At 39.5% G+C, this 17,755-nt stretch overlaps 1 protein-coding gene across 1 annotated transcript in view; it reads right to left on the reverse strand.

The window, feature by feature from the left end:
* brip1 (BRCA1 interacting helicase 1) overlaps positions 1 to 17,755 on the reverse strand; it is a 263,801-nt gene that overhangs the window by 165,611 nt on the left and 80,435 nt on the right. The window contains exons 12-13 of the mRNA XM_073053131.1: positions 17,444 to 17,609; positions 15,573 to 15,710 (exon numbers count right to left, since the gene is read on the reverse strand). Coding sequence (XP_072909232.1) covers positions 15,573 to 15,710; positions 17,444 to 17,609 — 304 coding nt within the window. The remainder of the gene's footprint in view (positions 1 to 15,572; positions 15,711 to 17,443; positions 17,610 to 17,755) is intronic.

The raw sequence follows: 17,755 nt of genomic DNA on the forward strand, positions 1-17,755 counted from the left end.
GCATTATTTCCAATTTTCATACAAATTGTCCATCTGTAACAAGGCTCATACTATTACTATATTATACATAAACAATAGTATGTAAATAACATCCTCTGACCAACACAACTAGCACCTTTCTTTGCAATGTTTTCTCAACCAACCCAAGTGAGATGTATTATTTTATGAATATGGGTGTACAAAACATTTGCACTGTTTCACTCACAAAAAAGGGAAAATCTGCAGATACTGCAAATTCAAGCAACATACGCAAAACACTGGAGGAACTCAGCAGGCCAGGCAGTGTGGCCTCATCGTGACAGCAGAGGAGACCATGGATTTACATATGCGAATAGGAATTGGAAGTAGCCTGCCCCTAAAGCTCCTCCCTCACTACCATTCAGGCCCCAGACAGTCCTTCCAGGTGAGGCGAGTCTATTGGGGGTCATACACTGCATCTGGTGCTCCCAGTATGGCTTCCTGTATGTCGGTGAGACCTGACATAGATGGGAGACCACTTCACCGAGCACCTACACTCTGTCCGCTAGAAGAGGCAAGATCTCCCAGTGGTCACCCATTTTAAATCCATTTCCCATTCTGGTATGTCAATCCACAGCCATCTCTACTGTCGTGATCAGGCCACACGAAGGCTGGAGAAACAACATGTTATATACCATCTGGGTAGCCTGATGGCATGAATGTTGATTTCTCAAACTTCTGCAAGTGCCCTCCCACTGCTTTCGCCATTCCCCATCCCCTTTCCCCTCTCAGCTCATCTCCTCCTTCTAGTGCTTCTCCCCACCACAATTTTTCTTACTTTTATGGCCTTCTGTCCTCTCCTATCAGACTCCACCTTCTCCAGCCCTATATCTCTTTCACCAATTTCCCAGCTCCTTTACTTCATCCCTCCCCCTCCCGACTTCACCTATCACCTTCTGTTTTACTCTCTCCTCCCCCCACTTTTTAAATTTACTCCTCATCTTTTATTCTCCAGTCCTGCCAAAGGGTCTTGGCCCAAAACGTCGACTGTACTTTTTTCCATTGATGCTACCTGGCCTGTTGCGTTCCTCCAGCATTTTGTGTGTGTTGCACTGTTTCCCTTATGTATTAACCTGTCCTGTAGTGTCAGCCACTTGCTATTCTTTTTCCATGTATGTTCCTACAAATTATGTCAATTCCCACCCTTCAACTTTTAGTACAACATCTATGGTGTACTTGTTGACTATCTTCCATTGTGACACCTTCTATGGAGCAAACCCCTGACAAAGACGAATGGATTGAATTATTGTAACTTGGTATAAACCACACTGTGCAGATTTACAATAAGCCAATCACTAAATAAACCAACCTTCATCACTCTGGACATTTTGTAGCTGTGGCAAAACACAAATAATACCATTTATTGTCAAGGATTGTCCTCTCATCAAACTCAGCAATGGTATTACAATACAGAATTCAGTAAATGATGAGGCTATCACTTGGCTCCATGAATATTTATTTAATAAATAAACACTTAGTCAAATTAAACCAGATTTAAAGTGATGGAGGACATTCTGCTTGAAGAAATAGAATGGATTCAGAGAATATCATGATCAGTTAAGTAAATCTGTTGGAACAGTGTAAAACAATATTGTCATGATCTCTTGGAAGAGAAGAGAAACATTGGCTTTAGCTTAACACAATGAAAATAAACCGAATGAGGATGACAACAATCCATAAATCAATTTAAACTAAAAACAATTCTCAGAGACAATACTCATTGGAAGAGAATATCATCCTATCTAAAGTGCCTAAATATATTAGATTTATATTCTTTAGAAGTTAAAAGGTCAAGGGGTGATTTTACTGAAAAATATAAGAAACTTGGAAAGCATGACATGCTATTATGTTTCCAATAAGCAGTCACAGCTGCAAGATTAGGAGATGGTTAATTAAAATGAGTTAAATAGGAACTTCTTACAGAGATTAGTCAAGTCAAGTCACGTTTTATTGTCATTTTGACCATAACTGCTGGTACAGTACACAGTAAAATGAGACGTTTTTCAGGACCATGGTGCTTCATGAAACAGTACAAAAACTACACTGAACTACATAAAAACAACACAGAAAAAAACTACACTAGACTACAGACCTACCCAGGACTGCATAAGGTGCACAAAACAGTGCAGGCATTACAATAAATAATAAACAAGACAATAGGCACAGTAGAGGGCAGTAAGTTGATGTTAGTCCAGGCTCTGGGTATTGAGGAGTCTGATGGCTTGGAAGAAACTGTTACATAGTCTGGTCGTGAGAGCCCAAATGCTTCGGTGCCTTTTGCCAGACGGCAGGAGGGAGAAGAGTTTGTATGAGGGGTGCGTGGGGTCCTTCATAATGCTGTTTGCTTTGCGGATGCAGCATGTAGTGCAAATGTTTGTAATGGTGGGAAGAGAGACCCTGATGATCTTCTCAGCTGACCTCACTATCCACTGCAGGGTCTTGCGATCCAAAATGGTGCAATTTCCGAACCAGGCAGTGATGCAGCTGCTCAGGATACTCTCAATACAACCCCTGTAGAATGTGATGAGGATAGGGGGTGGGAGATGGACTTTCCTCAGCCTTCGTAGCGAGTAGAGACGCTGTTGGGCTTTCTTTGCTATGGAGCTGGTGTTGAGGGACCAGGTGAGATTCTCCGCCAAGTGAACACCAAGAAATTTGGTGCTCTTAACGATCTCTACTGAGGAGCTGTCGATGTTCAGCAGAGAGCAGACGCTCTGTGCCCTCCTGAAGTCAACAACCATCTCTTGTTTTGTTCACATCCAGAGACAGGTTGTTGGTTCTGCAGCAGTCTGTCAGCTGCTGCACCTCCTCTCTGTAAGCTGAAAGCAGTCTTGAAGAGCAGAGATGGCTCCTACTGGCCAGCTTTTCACCTGCTTCTGAATTGGTCTGGAGCGGTCTGTATGCTGGGATTAGCATAACAGAGATGTGGTCTGAGTAACCCAGTAACTGATCAGTGAATCTCCAGAACTCTCTACCTTAGTTGTTGAGAGCAGATCATTGGGAATATGTAAAGAGCAACTAAATTAATTTTTGAAAAAGAATATCGGGGAGATGTGCACAACAGGAAATTCACACAGAAAAGGAGATGAGGCCTGGAACCAATTAGCCAAGATCACATTGAACAGCAGGGCAGGCTTGAGGGGTCTAATTCTCCTCATATTATCTGAACTGCCTAAACATGCTAAATAAGTCAAAATGCTGCCCAAACAGCTCTGAGGATGTGCTCCCCAGAAATGAGAGAATTAATGGAATTAGTATTAAAAAGAATCAGTATAATATTCCATACTGATGCATTAGTAAGAACACTGTTGTTGCAGGAACTAGGCATACATTCTCCCTATCACTACACCATATCATGTCAGAAACTTGGCACAAATCCCTAAACCTATCCACAGAATTATCAAGAATATGCTATAGATCCCTGTTCTCCATGCTGGAACTCCTGCAGCAATAAATTACCCATAGCTCTCTCTGGAGAGACTGCCTACAAGGGCTGAGGGAAGTAGTGCAACTGCTCAGTGCTGAGATGTGAATGCAAGTTATTGCTGGGATGCAATGGTTGCTCCACTGATTGTACAGTCTGTCATCATCTCCTATTGGATATGATGGAAACAGCATCTGCCTCTCTCTTTATCTGGCCACGTAACTCTCCTCAAGCCAGTGATTCCTCACTTGAAATAAGCTCAACAGCTAGTGACCACTGTTGAGCTTGGCATCATACAGAAGACTCAAGGTTAGGAAGAGGAAACAGTAATTTCCATCACATCCAACAGGAGGTGAACAAAGCTATCAAGGGATCCAGGCAGTCTGCCATCACAGAGTAGGTGTTGATCTGTGACCTCTCACTAATAGACCATTCTCATTATGCAGAACCTAAGCCCCACAATTAGGCACCGGGCGCTCATACATCAAACTTCACAGATTGCCTTTCCACATGAAACCATGGGTAATTGTTGCTGGAGCATCAGTAGAGAGATCATGAACTCACACCAGTATCCTGGCACAGCAGTGCACAGTAGCAAGTAAGATGGAGGTTTGCACCAGCTTCCCAACATAACAGGGAAACACACACACACTTCTATAATTTATTTATTTATCTATTAATTATGGAGTTTGGGGACATGGAAAGCAGACGTACAGGAATGTTCAGACTCCAGGACAAATCTCTGTTTTACAGTGTAGCACCAAATGGAAAACTAATATAGATCTCAGTTTATTTTCTCATCTCTCAATGAATAATGTTAAACCAAAATACCAAATGTCTATGATATTCTATTAGTTATACCCAAGACGTAATCTGTTAATTTTTGATATTCAATAAGTGACATAATGAATTATTTATATTATTGCTTGTGTCATTATAAATTACCTTAATCCTCCCTCAAATGGGAGAATAGCTTATGTGATATCAAACCACATGCATTTAATCCTAGCAAGTGCTGTCAGCTGATATGTTGGCACATCTGGAATATGTTGGAAAGCTTGGAATTCTTCCCAATAGTTACCCATAGACATATCTAGAAAGTGTTCATGGGACTTGACCATAACATATTTTCGGATCAATGTAAAACACGACAATAGGTACACACTGATTGTTTAAGATAAAGGAACCCTTAGAAGGTAGTGATCATAATATGATAGAAATCATACTGTAATTTGAGAGAGAGAAGCTAAAGTCAAATGCATTAGTAATAGAGAGGAGTAAAGGGAATTACAGAGACATGAAAGAGGAACTTGCTGAATTTGACTGGAAGGGAACACTAGCAGGGATTATGGCAGAACAGCAACGGCTGCAGTTTCTAAGAGCAATTCAGAAGGCACAGGATAGATACATCCCGAAGAAGTATTTTAAAGGCAGAATGATGCAACCATGGCTGACAAGGGAAATCACAGCCAACAGAAAAGCAAAAGAGAGGGCTTATAATAGAGCAAAAATTAGTGGGAAATTAGAGGATTAGGAAGCTTTTAAAAACCAACATAAAGCAACTAAAAAAGTCTTAAAGAGAAAAATGATGGAATAAGAAAGCTATCCAGCCAATAATATTAAAGAAGATACCAAAAGCTTCTTCAGATATATCAAGACTAAAAGAGAGGCAAGTAGATATCGGACTGCTGGAAAATGATTCTGGAGAGGTAGTAATGGGGGACAAGGAAATGGCAGACGAACTGAATAAGTATTAGTCATTAGTCCTCACTGTGGAATACACTAGCAGTATGCCAGATGTTCAAGAGTGTGAGGGGGCAGAAGTGAGTGAAGTTGCCATTACTAGGGAGAAGGGTGCTTGAGAAACTGACAGGTCTGAAGATATATAAATCACCTGGACCAGATGGTCTACACCACAGAGTACTAAAAGAGATGGCCGAAGAGATTGTGGAGGCATTAGCAACGATCTTTCAAGAAACAACGGATTCTGGCATGGGTCTGGAGGACTGGAAAATTGCAACTGGCACTCTACTCTTCAAGGGAAAGAAGCAGAAGAAAGGAAATTATAAGCCATTCCGTCTGACCTCAGTGGTTGGGAAGATATTGGAATTTATTGTTAAGGATGTGGTTTTGAGTACTGAGAGGCACATGATAAAACAGGCCGTAGTCAGCATGGTTTCCTTAAGGAAAAAATTTGACTGACAAATCTATTGGAATTCTTTGAAGACATAAGCAGGATAGACAAAGGAGAATCGGTGGATGCTGGATACATGGATTTTCATACGGCCTTTGACAAGGTGCCACACATGAGGCTGCTTAACAATTTAAAAGCCAATGCTATTAAAGGAAAGATACTACCATGAATAGAACATTAACTGACTGGCAGGAATCAAAGAGAGGGAATAAAGGGAGACATTTCTGGTTGGCTGCCTGCCGGTAACTAGTGATGTTCTACTGGAGTCTGTGTTGGGACTGCTTCTTTTTATGTTATATATTGATGATTTGGATGGCAGAATTGATGGCTTTGTTGTCAAGTTTGCAAATGATACGAAGATAGTTGGAGGGGCAGCTAGTGCTGAGGAAGCAGAGAAGCTGCAGAAGGATTTAGGCAGATTAGGAAAATGGGCAAAGAAGTGTCGGATCGAATACAGTGTCAGGAAGTGTATGGTCATGTACTCTGTAGAAGAAATAAAAACAGACAATTTTCTAAATGGAGAGAAAACTCAAAAATCTGAGGTGCAAAAACAATTGGGAATTCTCAAAAAGAATTCCTTATGTAATGAGCGCAGCCCCCTCCTTCTTGAGAATCGCAAGATCGCTATTAATTCGGGTCTTGGACCCAGGAAATGAGAGAGAATCCTCAAGGTTTTGGAATGTGTCCTGGCCCCTCAGCAAGACAAAGCCACAGATAACGGCCATTGTCTCTTGGAGACACCTTTGTGGATTGGGGACTGGGCTACGTGCAAGCCCTCAGGGCAACGTGGGCTGGGTGACGGTGAGAGATTGCATCATCCCAACCTGATTGACATCTGAGACCCCGTGAGTCCAGATAAAAGAGGGGCTGTAGAGATGGCCCCTCAGACGCACCAGAAGAGACGCTAGCGATCCCGTAATAGCGGGCAGCCATTTGAAGGAAGCCACGTGCGTTTGGTTCCCTTTGCCTGGAAGCCGGTGGCGGGTATCACAGAAACGATTTTCTTGAACTAACAACGGGGAACCAACTCCCCCGACTCAATGGATCGACCTCATCAAAAGACCCGGGCAAGTTTCTTTTCTCACAAATCTCTCTCTCTCCAACAAGTGAAAACACAGCGGTCCCCAAAACCCAGAAGCTTGCAGGAACTGAGTGACTTTCATATTTCCAAAGGACAATATATTACCCCTAGACAAACGATAGAGCTACTTCTTATTGATGATTATTACTATACCCGTGCTTTAGATTGAGTATTGACGACGTATATTATCTGAATGTTTGTATTAACCTTACTTTTGTGCCCCTTTATAAATAAAGACTTTTAAAAATAGTACCATCAGACTTCAACGGACCTCTCTATCTTTGCTGGTAAGTGACCCAGTTACGGGGTACGTAACTCTTAAAGGTTAACTTGCAGGTTGAGTCGGTGGTGAGGAAGGCAAATGAGATGTTAGCATCCATTTTAAGGACTAGAATATGACAGCAAGGATGTAATGTTGAGGCCTCACTTGGAGTATTATGAGCAGTTTAGGGCCCCTTATCTAAGAAAGGCTGTACTGACTTCGAAGAGGGCTCAAGGGAGGTTCACAAAAATGGTACTGGGATTTAAAGGCTTGTCATATGAGCATTTGATGGCTCTGGGCCTCTACTATTGGAATTCAGAAGAATCAGGGAGGATCTCATTGAAACCTATCGAATGTTGAAAGGCCTCAATAGAGTTGGATAGATGTGGAGAGGAGGTCTAGGACCCGAGGACACAACCTCAGAATAAAGGGACATCCATTTAGAAAGGAAGTGAGAAGGAATTTCTTTAGCTAGAGAGTGGTGAGCCTGTGGAATTTGTTGCCATAGTCAGCTGTGAAGGTCAAATCATTGGATATATATTACCTAGCAAAACAACAGGTCTATAGCAGATGCTATCTCATTGGCTTTTCACATAACCCTGGAGCATCAGGACAGCAAAGATGCATACTTCAGGCTGCTCTTTATCAATTACAGCTTGGCATTTAATACCATCATCCCCTCTAAGCTAATCAGCAAACTCCAAGTCCTGGGCCTCGATAACCCCTTGTGCAACTGAATCCTGGATTTCTTCACTTGTAGATCCCAGTCAGTTTTGGCAAAAACATCTCCTCCTCAATCTCCATCAGCACAGGAGCACCACAGGGATGTGTACTTAGCCCCCTATTCTACTCACTTTACACCTCTGACTGTGTGGCTAAGTACAGCTCCAACATCATATACATGTTTGCTGATGACATCACTGTTGTGGGCTGTATCAAAGGTACATTCAGGAGGGAGATGGAAAATTTGCCTGAGTGGTGTAACAACAACAACCTCAGTCACTCAATGTCAATAAGACCAAGGAACTGATTGTAGATTTCAGGAGAGGAAGACCAGAGGTCCATCAGCCAGTATTCATCGGAGGATCAGAAACTTTAACTTCTTGGCTGTCACCATCTCAAAGGACCTGTCCTGGGCCCATCATATATCTATAATTGCAAAGAAAGCACAACAGCGCTTCTTCTTCTTCAGGAGTGTGCAGAGATTCGGCATGTCATCAAAAACCTTGGCAAACATTTCTAGATGCGTGTGGAAAGTGTGCTGACTGGCTGCATTTCAGTCTGGTATGGGAACACCAATGCCTTTGAGTCAAAAATCCTACAAAAGGTGTAGTGGATACAACCCAGCAGATCACAGTAAAACCATCCCAACCATTGAGCACATCTACAAGAAACGCTGCCATAAAAAGCAGCATCAACCATCAAAGATTTTCACCACCCAGGTCATGCTCTTTTCTCACTGCTGCCATCAGATAGAAGGTAATGGTGATTTACACCACCAAGTTCAAGAACAGTTAACCATCCTCAACCATCAAACTCTTGAAAAAAAGGGGTTTAACTACACTCATTTAAGGACTCTTTTATCTTGTTATTTCATGCTTGTTATTTATTGCTATTTATTTATTATCTGCATTTGCACAGCTTGTGTACAGTTCCTGATGTTTACAGTTTACATACCCTTTTTACAGTTACTATGAAGTATACCTGCAGAAAAAATGATCTCAGGGTAATATTTGGCGACATGCATGTACTCTGATAATTTTTACTTTGAACTTTGACTTTCGATATTTAAGACAGAGGTTACAGATTCTTGATTAGGGCATGAAGGGTTACAGGGAGAAGGCAAGAGATTGAGGCTGAGGGGGAAATGGATCAGCCATGATGAAATGGCAAGCAGACTCGATGGGCCAAATGGCCTAATTCTGCTCCTATATCTTATAGTCTTATGATATTGTGCTTGCTTTTAATACCAAGGAATAAGCTTAAATTTGATTTTTTTTCCTCTGTAAATCAAGCTTTATGTGGCTTTAGAAATAGTTCCATTTACCTTGTACAAAAGTACACTTATTGTTATTAAAATAAACTAAATGAATATAATGTTCTGCATAATAATGACCTAGCTGTAGGAAGCATATAAGGAAATGACAGTATTAACAGATAATGAAATTTAATTTAAATCATTACTGCTTTCCAGTGGTGAAGTAGTTAAGGCAACTAACAGTCAATGCATTTCTCAGCTACACAAATGTAACATAACCTTCTGTATTATATTGTACAGATCTAATGGAGCAAAACTTACGACATTATGAGGCTAACTTTTCTGCTAATAACCACTGTTTAACTCATAAAGTGGTACTTCAGCACTGATGTTGACTGATAATTTGCAGATGTACAGGTAATTTCCTAACTGCTGACATTTAAACTAGAGCTGTAACGAAGTGTGATTTTTATTTAGCTTTGAAGCTTTAACTGTAAAAGATAATGAAGCTTTGAAAGCCATTTTAAGTTAAGATTCAGTGGGATATACAAGATCAGGAATGAAGGGAAAGTCATCGTGAATGCAGAGCACAAGAGCCAATATGCAAAAAGGCAGAAACATGCAGCAACATGATCTTTCAGCTGATATATTAGCTTTAGCATTAGCTTTCAACAAAATAAAGTGTTCTTGATTCAATTCTAATGAAACATCAAACTTTAGGAGAAACTATTCAGAGCAACTCAACACTGTTACAATTAGAAAAAAAAACTTTTCATGGCTGATCCTGTTTACAAGTTTTCACCAAATACCTTCCAGGATGAATTCTTCAGATCCAAAACTACTGTATACTAAATTCATCATCTTATTACAGTGGACTTTAAAGCTTTATGGCATTGTTCAAGAATAACAAAAGTTCCTCATTCTTTCTTCAAATGGAAACAAATTACCACAATACTCATCACATTAATATCTACTTGAATCATAATAGCTATCATGTTTGCCTGTGCTGGAGAACTTAGAAAATTACACATTTCGTAGACCTAAAGTACTTTGGGACACTTCTCAGAAGAGCATTCGGCTACTCTGAGAATCAACATTTTAATTCTAGAAGAATTCCAGCAGTACTTACTTTTCAACTTTCTTTGAATGTGCCTCACTACTCTAATCACTGCTTGGCCATCTTTTCAAGCAGAATAGCAAATATCCCACTATTTCATCAATGCATCAGTAATCTAGTCATACTGTTGCTATCCTACACAAATCTGTTTTACACTGCACTGAAGTACATACCAGGAAGACAACATATGCCAAGATTGATGTTAGCATTAAATCTATAATTTTATTAAATAATATCTTTACACTTCATCTTAGGGAGCAATGTAAGAACGCAAACTTATTTTGTTGATTCCCAAGTTTGATCATTTTCCGAGGAAAATTAATGTACTATTTAGATATATGTAACATATTAATCTTGTGTTGCAAGATTCACAAAAAGATACATATTTTAAGTTTTCATTTGAGGAAACTGCGCTGATTTTTTTAAAACAAAAGTGGCTTATAATTTTTATTAATTTTATTTGTATATTATCAAAGTAGGACTATTTTCCTGTGCAAGAAATGACAGAGGAAATGAGTGGGTTGTATCTTTATGCTGATCATTCACTGAATGGTACAGTAGTGAACCAGCATGTGTGTAAGATAAGCTATATGAGTGTGCTCATTATTCAACTATTTTCACCCTAACCTGAACTGAATGTTACTTTAAGGGTACAATAGCTCAGATTCAGGCTGACATTCCTAAATAACTGCTCTTGGAATACAAGCATAATGCTGGTAGCTCCCTCTTTTAAGAATCAATTACAGTAGAGAATTGTTAAAAAGTTCACTTGATTTAATACTTTCAGCAAAATCAACAACAATCCCAGAAGATGCCCTTACTTTCTAAGCACTGCAATGTAATGTTATTGAAGCAGAACATTTTATATGCAAATTTAAGAGCATATATCTTAATTTTATTGCCAACCGTGCTATCTGTTCCTATATGCATTGCCTTGGTGGTCTCCCAGTCAATTTTCTACACTAACATTTTGCAGACGAGTGCAATTTTCACCCCCTGTTTGCTTTGATCTAATGCAGTATTTATTAATAAGGTTTAAATAAGAGCTAAGTACACATATGTTCTGTTCTGCATAAAATGTGCTCTGTTCATTATTTCAGTTAACCAAAATAAAGAATGCTATTAGTGGGCCTCACCAGATGGCATAATCTCAAGTTAAAAAACATAAAACTAATGAAGTCTCAAACATTCCTGTGGTGCATCTATATAATGTAGATCTTTGAACTTATTTAATGAGTTGTGTGTATAGACTATATCCATGATTTGCTCCTAGTCACTTAACTCTTTCACCAATCCAGTGGCACGTATAACTGGACAAATTGATTCCAAACCTAAAGCCTTAGTACTATACTTAAATTAATTTAGTGCAAATCGCAGAAACAAAATAATTCCTAGATCTCCAAATGCACTTTTTGAAACCTACCTTAGATAAATACAATCAACCCAATATTATCGTTGTTCAGGTTATTTTTATTTTATTCAGAGATGCCATGCAGAACAGTCCCCACCAGTCCAACAAGCCATACTGCCCAGCACCCCACCTATTTAACCCAAGCCTAATCACAGGACAATTTACAATGACCTATTACACTACTAACAGGTATGTTTTTTGACTGTGAGAGAAAACCAGAGCACCCTGACAAAACCCACGCACTCATAGAAAGAGTATACAAACTTCTTACAGACTGCGATGGAATTGAATGCCAACGCCCCAAACTGTAATAGTGTCATGCTAATCGCTACACTACCGTGGAAGTTTTCCCATACAGGATTCACAAACAGCTAGCCAAAATTTTGAGGTATTAAATAAAATTTGTTCCAATGGAACTTGTGTGAATAAAATTTTATTTTTAACTAGAAGATCATATGGCTTTGCATTATGGAAAATCAATCCCCAAACCCTCTCCTTCAAAACATCTCTGCACAGAACATTTTTCTCAAATCATTCAGTTAAATACAATTTAAATTAACTTCTCACATCAAATATATTTGTGCAGTATAGTTAAGTTGAATCAATAAGACAGGATTGCTTACTGCTAAGCAAAAGCAAAGTTCTCTGTGAAAAACACTGTTTCCTCCACACTCCACCTGACTACTGGGTCATCAGTATAAATGTATCCACCAGGAAATATTCAATGTTTGAAGTATAATGTACAATGACTATTTAATTTCAATTCAAACATTTGTAATGCCCTGGTTATGATTTTTACTGCTAATGCTGTAGGTTATTTCATTTAGTAGCTTTCTAGAAAAGCAGTGGGCTCTGCTGGTGGAAGGTTTGGGTTTCAGCCAAAGATAAGGGAAAATTATGTTCAACATAGAAATGTTTTGTCAGCCAATCAAGACAGTGGAATTGGGAGGTTTTAGAGAGGGCTGGGTGGAGAGAGCTTTTGTGAAGGACACTGGTGGGGTTCATGGTCTTTTGGCAGAGCTGCAGGGAGGACAGGAGGGAAGATGGCTGAGAATGCCATGGGAAGGAGCATCCCCGTTGCACAAAATACTTTATGTAGACAAACGACTCCAAGAAGAAAAGGCCAATACTCCCAAGAGAGAGCCCATTGTTCCAGATGGATTTCGAGCGAAGTACAGAATGTGATTGGTGCTTTCACACAGTAAAAAGGACAACTCAAGATGAACTCCAACTTTATGTGCACATTTGTACAGGGTTAACTGAAATGGACCCTTTTTTTCCCCTTTTTTCTTTTCTTTTTAACCATATAACATGGAAACGGCCCTTCTAATCTGTGCCGAACACTTACTCTCACCTAGTCCCACTACCTGCACACAGTCCATAACCCTCCACTCCTTTCCTGTCCATATACCTATCCAATTTTTTTTTTAAATGACAAAATCGAACCTGCCTCTACCACTTCTACTGGAAGCTCATTCCACACAGCTACCACTCTCTAAGTAAAGAAGTTCCCCTCGTGTTACCCCTAAACTTTTGCCCCTTAACTCTCAACTCATGTCCTCTTGTTTGAATCTCCCTTACTCTCAATGGAAAAAGCGTATCCACGTCAACTCTATCTATCCCCGTCATAATTTTAAATACCTCTATCAAGTCCCCCCTCAACCTTCTATGCTTCAAAGAATAAAGACCTAACTTGTTCAACCTTTCTCTGTAACTTAGGTGCTGAAACCCAGGAAACATTCTAGTAAATCTCCTCTGTACTCTCTCTATTTTGTTGACATCTTTCCTATAATTCGGTGACCAGAACTGTACACAATACTCCAAACTTGGCCTCACCAATGCCTTGTACAATTTTAACATTACATCCCAACTCCTATACTCAATGCTCTGATTTATAAAGGCCAGCATACCAAAAGCTTTCTTCACCACCCTATCCACATGAGATTCCACCTTCAGGGAACTATGTACCATTATTCCTGGATCACTCTGTTCTTCTGCATTCCTCAATGCCCTACCATTTACCATGTATGTCCTATTTTGATTAGTCCTACCAAAATGTAGCACCTCACACTTATCAGCATTAAACTCCATCTGCCATCTTTCAGCCCACTCTTCTAACTGGCCTAGATCTCTCTGCAAGCTTTGAAAACCTATTTAATTATCCACAATGCCACCTATCTCAGTATCATCTGCATACTTACTAATCCAATTTACCACCCCATCATCCAGATCATTAATGTATATGACAAACAACATTAGACCTAGTATAGATCCCTGAGGCACACCACTAGTCACCGGCCTCCAACCTGACAAACAGTTATCCACCACTACTCTTTGGCATCTCCCATCCAGCCACTGTTGAATCCATTTTACTACTTCAATATTAATACCTAACGATTAAACCTTCCTAACTAACCTTCCATGCGGAACATTGTCAAAAGCCTTACTGAAGTCCATATAGACAACATCCACTGCTTTACTCTCGTCAACTTTCCTAGTAACCTCTTCAAAAAATTCAATAAGATTTGTCAAACATGACCTTCCACACACAAAACCATGTTGACTGTTCCTAATCAGACTCTGTCTATCCAGATAATTATATATATCATCTCTAAGAATACTTTCCATTAATTTACCCACCACTGACGTCAGACTGACAGGCCTATAATTGCTGGGTTTACTCTTAGAACCCTTTTTAAACAATGGAACAACATGAGTAATATGCCAATCCTCCGGCACCATCCCTGTTTTTAATGACATTTGAAATATTTCTGTCAGAGCCCCTGCTATTTGTACACTAACTTTCGTCAAGGTCCTAGGGAATATCCTGTCAGGACCCGAAGACTTATCCACTTTTATATTCTTTAAAAGCGCCAGTACTTCCTCTTCTTTAATCATCATAGTTTCCATAACTACCCTACTTGTTACCCTTACCTTACACAATTCAATATCCTTCTCCTTAGTGAATACCGAAGAAAAGAAATCGTTCAAAATCTCCCCCATCTCTTTCAGCTCCACACAAAGCTGTCCACTCTGATTCTCTAAGGGACCAATTTTATCCCTCACTATCCTTTTGCTATTAATATAACTGTAGAAACCCTTTGGATTTATTTTCACCTTACTTGCCAAAGAACCTCATATCTTCTTTTAGTTTTTCTAATTTCTTTCTTAAGATTCTTTTTACATTCTTTATATTCCTCGAGCACCTCATTTACTCCATGCTGCCTATATTTATTGTAGATCTCTCTCTTTTTCCGAACCAAGTTTCCAATTTCTACTAACTGTTTCATAAAACTGATATTTGTAAATACACTTCCTTTATAATTTTATGTGGTGTACAATCCGTTATTTTGTGCCAGCCTAAAACCGCGTATGGGCAGTATTTACACAGCATTAGCTCAAATCAAGTTTTCTTTAATTGGAACAGCACGACATTCCTTTCTGGCTGAACCCCAATTCATACCGACCCTAGACAGATATTGTTTATAAAAAGTGGCCTTCTTTCTGTCGACTTCCCTGGCTGTTCACAGAGCCAGCTAATGAGCCAAGTTTGCAGGGGGTTGCACATGTAACAGTCATTTAATTAGATCTCCACCTCCTACCCAAAAAGTAAGATGGCAAGTTCCTGGCCAACAAACAAGTCTATAATTTTTTAACTAGCATAAATTGCATTTCATATACATATTAGTCACAAAAGCAAAATATTGCTCATTTTACAAATGGAACAAGCTTCCAGAGGAATTAATCAGTGCAAATACAATAAAGATATTTAAAAAGAAATTTGGGCAGATACATGGATAGGAAAAAGGTAAAGGGGCATAGACCAAACAAGGGCAAATGGGATTAGCATAGCTAAGCATCTTCATCATAATGGACAAGTTGGGCTGAAGGGCATTATTACATGTTGTATTATTTTGTGACTCTTAAGACTCGGCTAAAGTAGAAAATGCCGGAAAATACACAACATGATATCAGTCTCTGTGAAGAGAACAGCAGTGCTAATGCAAATAAAAGCACTATCAAATGACAAATAAAATGCATGCATTTTCACATTTTGAAGCATCACAAAAGCATCACATCTTGTTACCTGAGAGTTATCAATTACATGATTAGCCTCCAGCTGGATACTGAACTTCACACCCAACTCGGAAGAGAATGATTCCATTGGGGACAAAGTTCCAGATGACAGAATGATTGATCTAACAACATTAAGATCTGAACAAGCCTACAGAGATAACACAAAAATAAAAAACATTTTTGATTACTATTTCAATAAATAAAAAATTCAGGTAACTCTTTCTTGGTTAAAATATATTATGAGTAGCAGAATGTTTAATCACCAGAAAATTATTATTTTGTTCTTAGGTTTACGGTCAGATAGATAGACCTCATCCTGGCAGTGGAAAAATGCAAAAAGAACAAGTGGAGAAGGCATGGGTAAGGAACTAGCAACGACTACAATGGCTGGGGTTGCAGTGATGGTGGGTGAGGGTTCCCACCAGGTGATGTTGGGTTGTTAGGTAATGCTGCTCAAAGGGCCAGAGGCCCTCTTCTGTGCTCTATCTCTAAATAATAAAAAATTTAAGGAAAACAGAAAAAGATGGAAAAAGCAGGCCAAGCAGCATCTGTGGAAAGCTAAAGTTTAACATTTAAAATCTGGGAAGAACACACAAGCAAGAGAACAGGACAAGATGACAATTGAGAGAACAAGGGGGTTAAAAAGTAGATTAAAATAACACAGCACAAGGCAGCAAAAAGATACAAAACAGAAGGAGCATAGAAAAATCCGGATGGTCAACAGGAATCAGATAATGAAGGGAAAACCACAATAAACTAATGCATCATAAAGTTGAAACAATTGTTGATAACTGCATAGTTCGATTAAATTCTTTACTCAGGAAATAGAGTTGTCTGTGCACCATTCATTAACACCTGAAGAACATTCCGGCAAGAACAGATAGGTGATGAGTAACTTTCATGTTAAATATGATCTGGACATGGACCACCCCAACAAGACAGAGTCTAACAAGATCTTACCATTCAATGACATTTCCATTACTGAGGACCCCAAAATCAATATCCACAAAGGGAGGAAAAGAAGTGGGTCTCCATTACATAGAAATGTAACTGAACCAATCACTTAAAATAATGTGGCTATAGAAATAGGTTGGAGACCATGTACCTGCATTAAGTAATTCACCTCCTGATTCCCAGATTCAGGCACATGACAGAACACTTTGTCTATGTGAGCACAACCCCAGTAACAATGAAAGACCTCAACCTTATCCATAATAAAGCAGTCCACTTGACTGCTATTCACCCTTAACATCAACTCCAACCATCACTGGCTCACTGTAGCAGTAGTATGCATCTTCTATAAATTGGATGGCAGCAATCCAACAACTCTGCAACAGCACTCTATATACCTAAAACCCCTTTCAAGGAATGGTAGATGCAATCAAAGACCACAAACAGCAAACTCTGACTAGAAGAATAGGAGGTGATTGACATGGCAGAGCAAGAGGACAGTCCTAAGCCAAACTGTGATTGGGCATGGGGCTAGCAATACCATCCTATAAAAACCCAGTGAAAAAAAAAGCCAACAGAAGCTCCAAAGGCCTCATTCCCAGGAAGAGGAAGGATACACCAAGAAATGGGCTAACCTTGGGGTCAATTTGAAAATTGGCCCAGGGTAGAGGACTCTGGTGAACTGCTGTCAGCGGCTTAAGTAAGTAAAATCAAGGGGCTGGTGCTATGGCAGAGTGAGAGGACCAAGCGAGGGAACAGACAGAAAACCAAGCAAAACAGGTTTCATAATAATCTCAATGCAATAGTTTGCAGTATACATGCCATAAAAATTTACTATCTTTAACTTGTATTCTCACCCACTGAATCACCACCTTTCTAGTAGTGCAAAATGACAAAAACAAAACTATACTGTTGCAGTAACATACTCACCACTGCTGGATTTAAACACCAAAAGTTCAAGGACAGTACAGCAGACTTCTTGCGTGCATTTCGCTTCTTCTGAGGCCGTACAAAGAACCCATTTTCATCAATGAAATCTGGCTGGTTGGTCCATGTATATACCTGCTGTACTGCCACCCTATAGTCACCTGCAAAACTTTGGGAACAGGATACTACAATCAAAATGGTGATAATGTTTATCACAGCAAACTACCCCTCAAAGATCATGCAATGTTCAATGTTAAAAGAAAATGCAGCTTCCAAGGTATCAAATAGACTTCCATCAGCCAGAATTATTAAAGA

This window comes from Hemitrygon akajei, chromosome 8, assembly GCF_048418815.1.
Source record: "Hemitrygon akajei chromosome 8, sHemAka1.3, whole genome shotgun sequence".
Lineage (NCBI taxonomy): Eukaryota > Metazoa > Chordata > Chondrichthyes > Myliobatiformes > Dasyatidae > Hemitrygon > Hemitrygon akajei.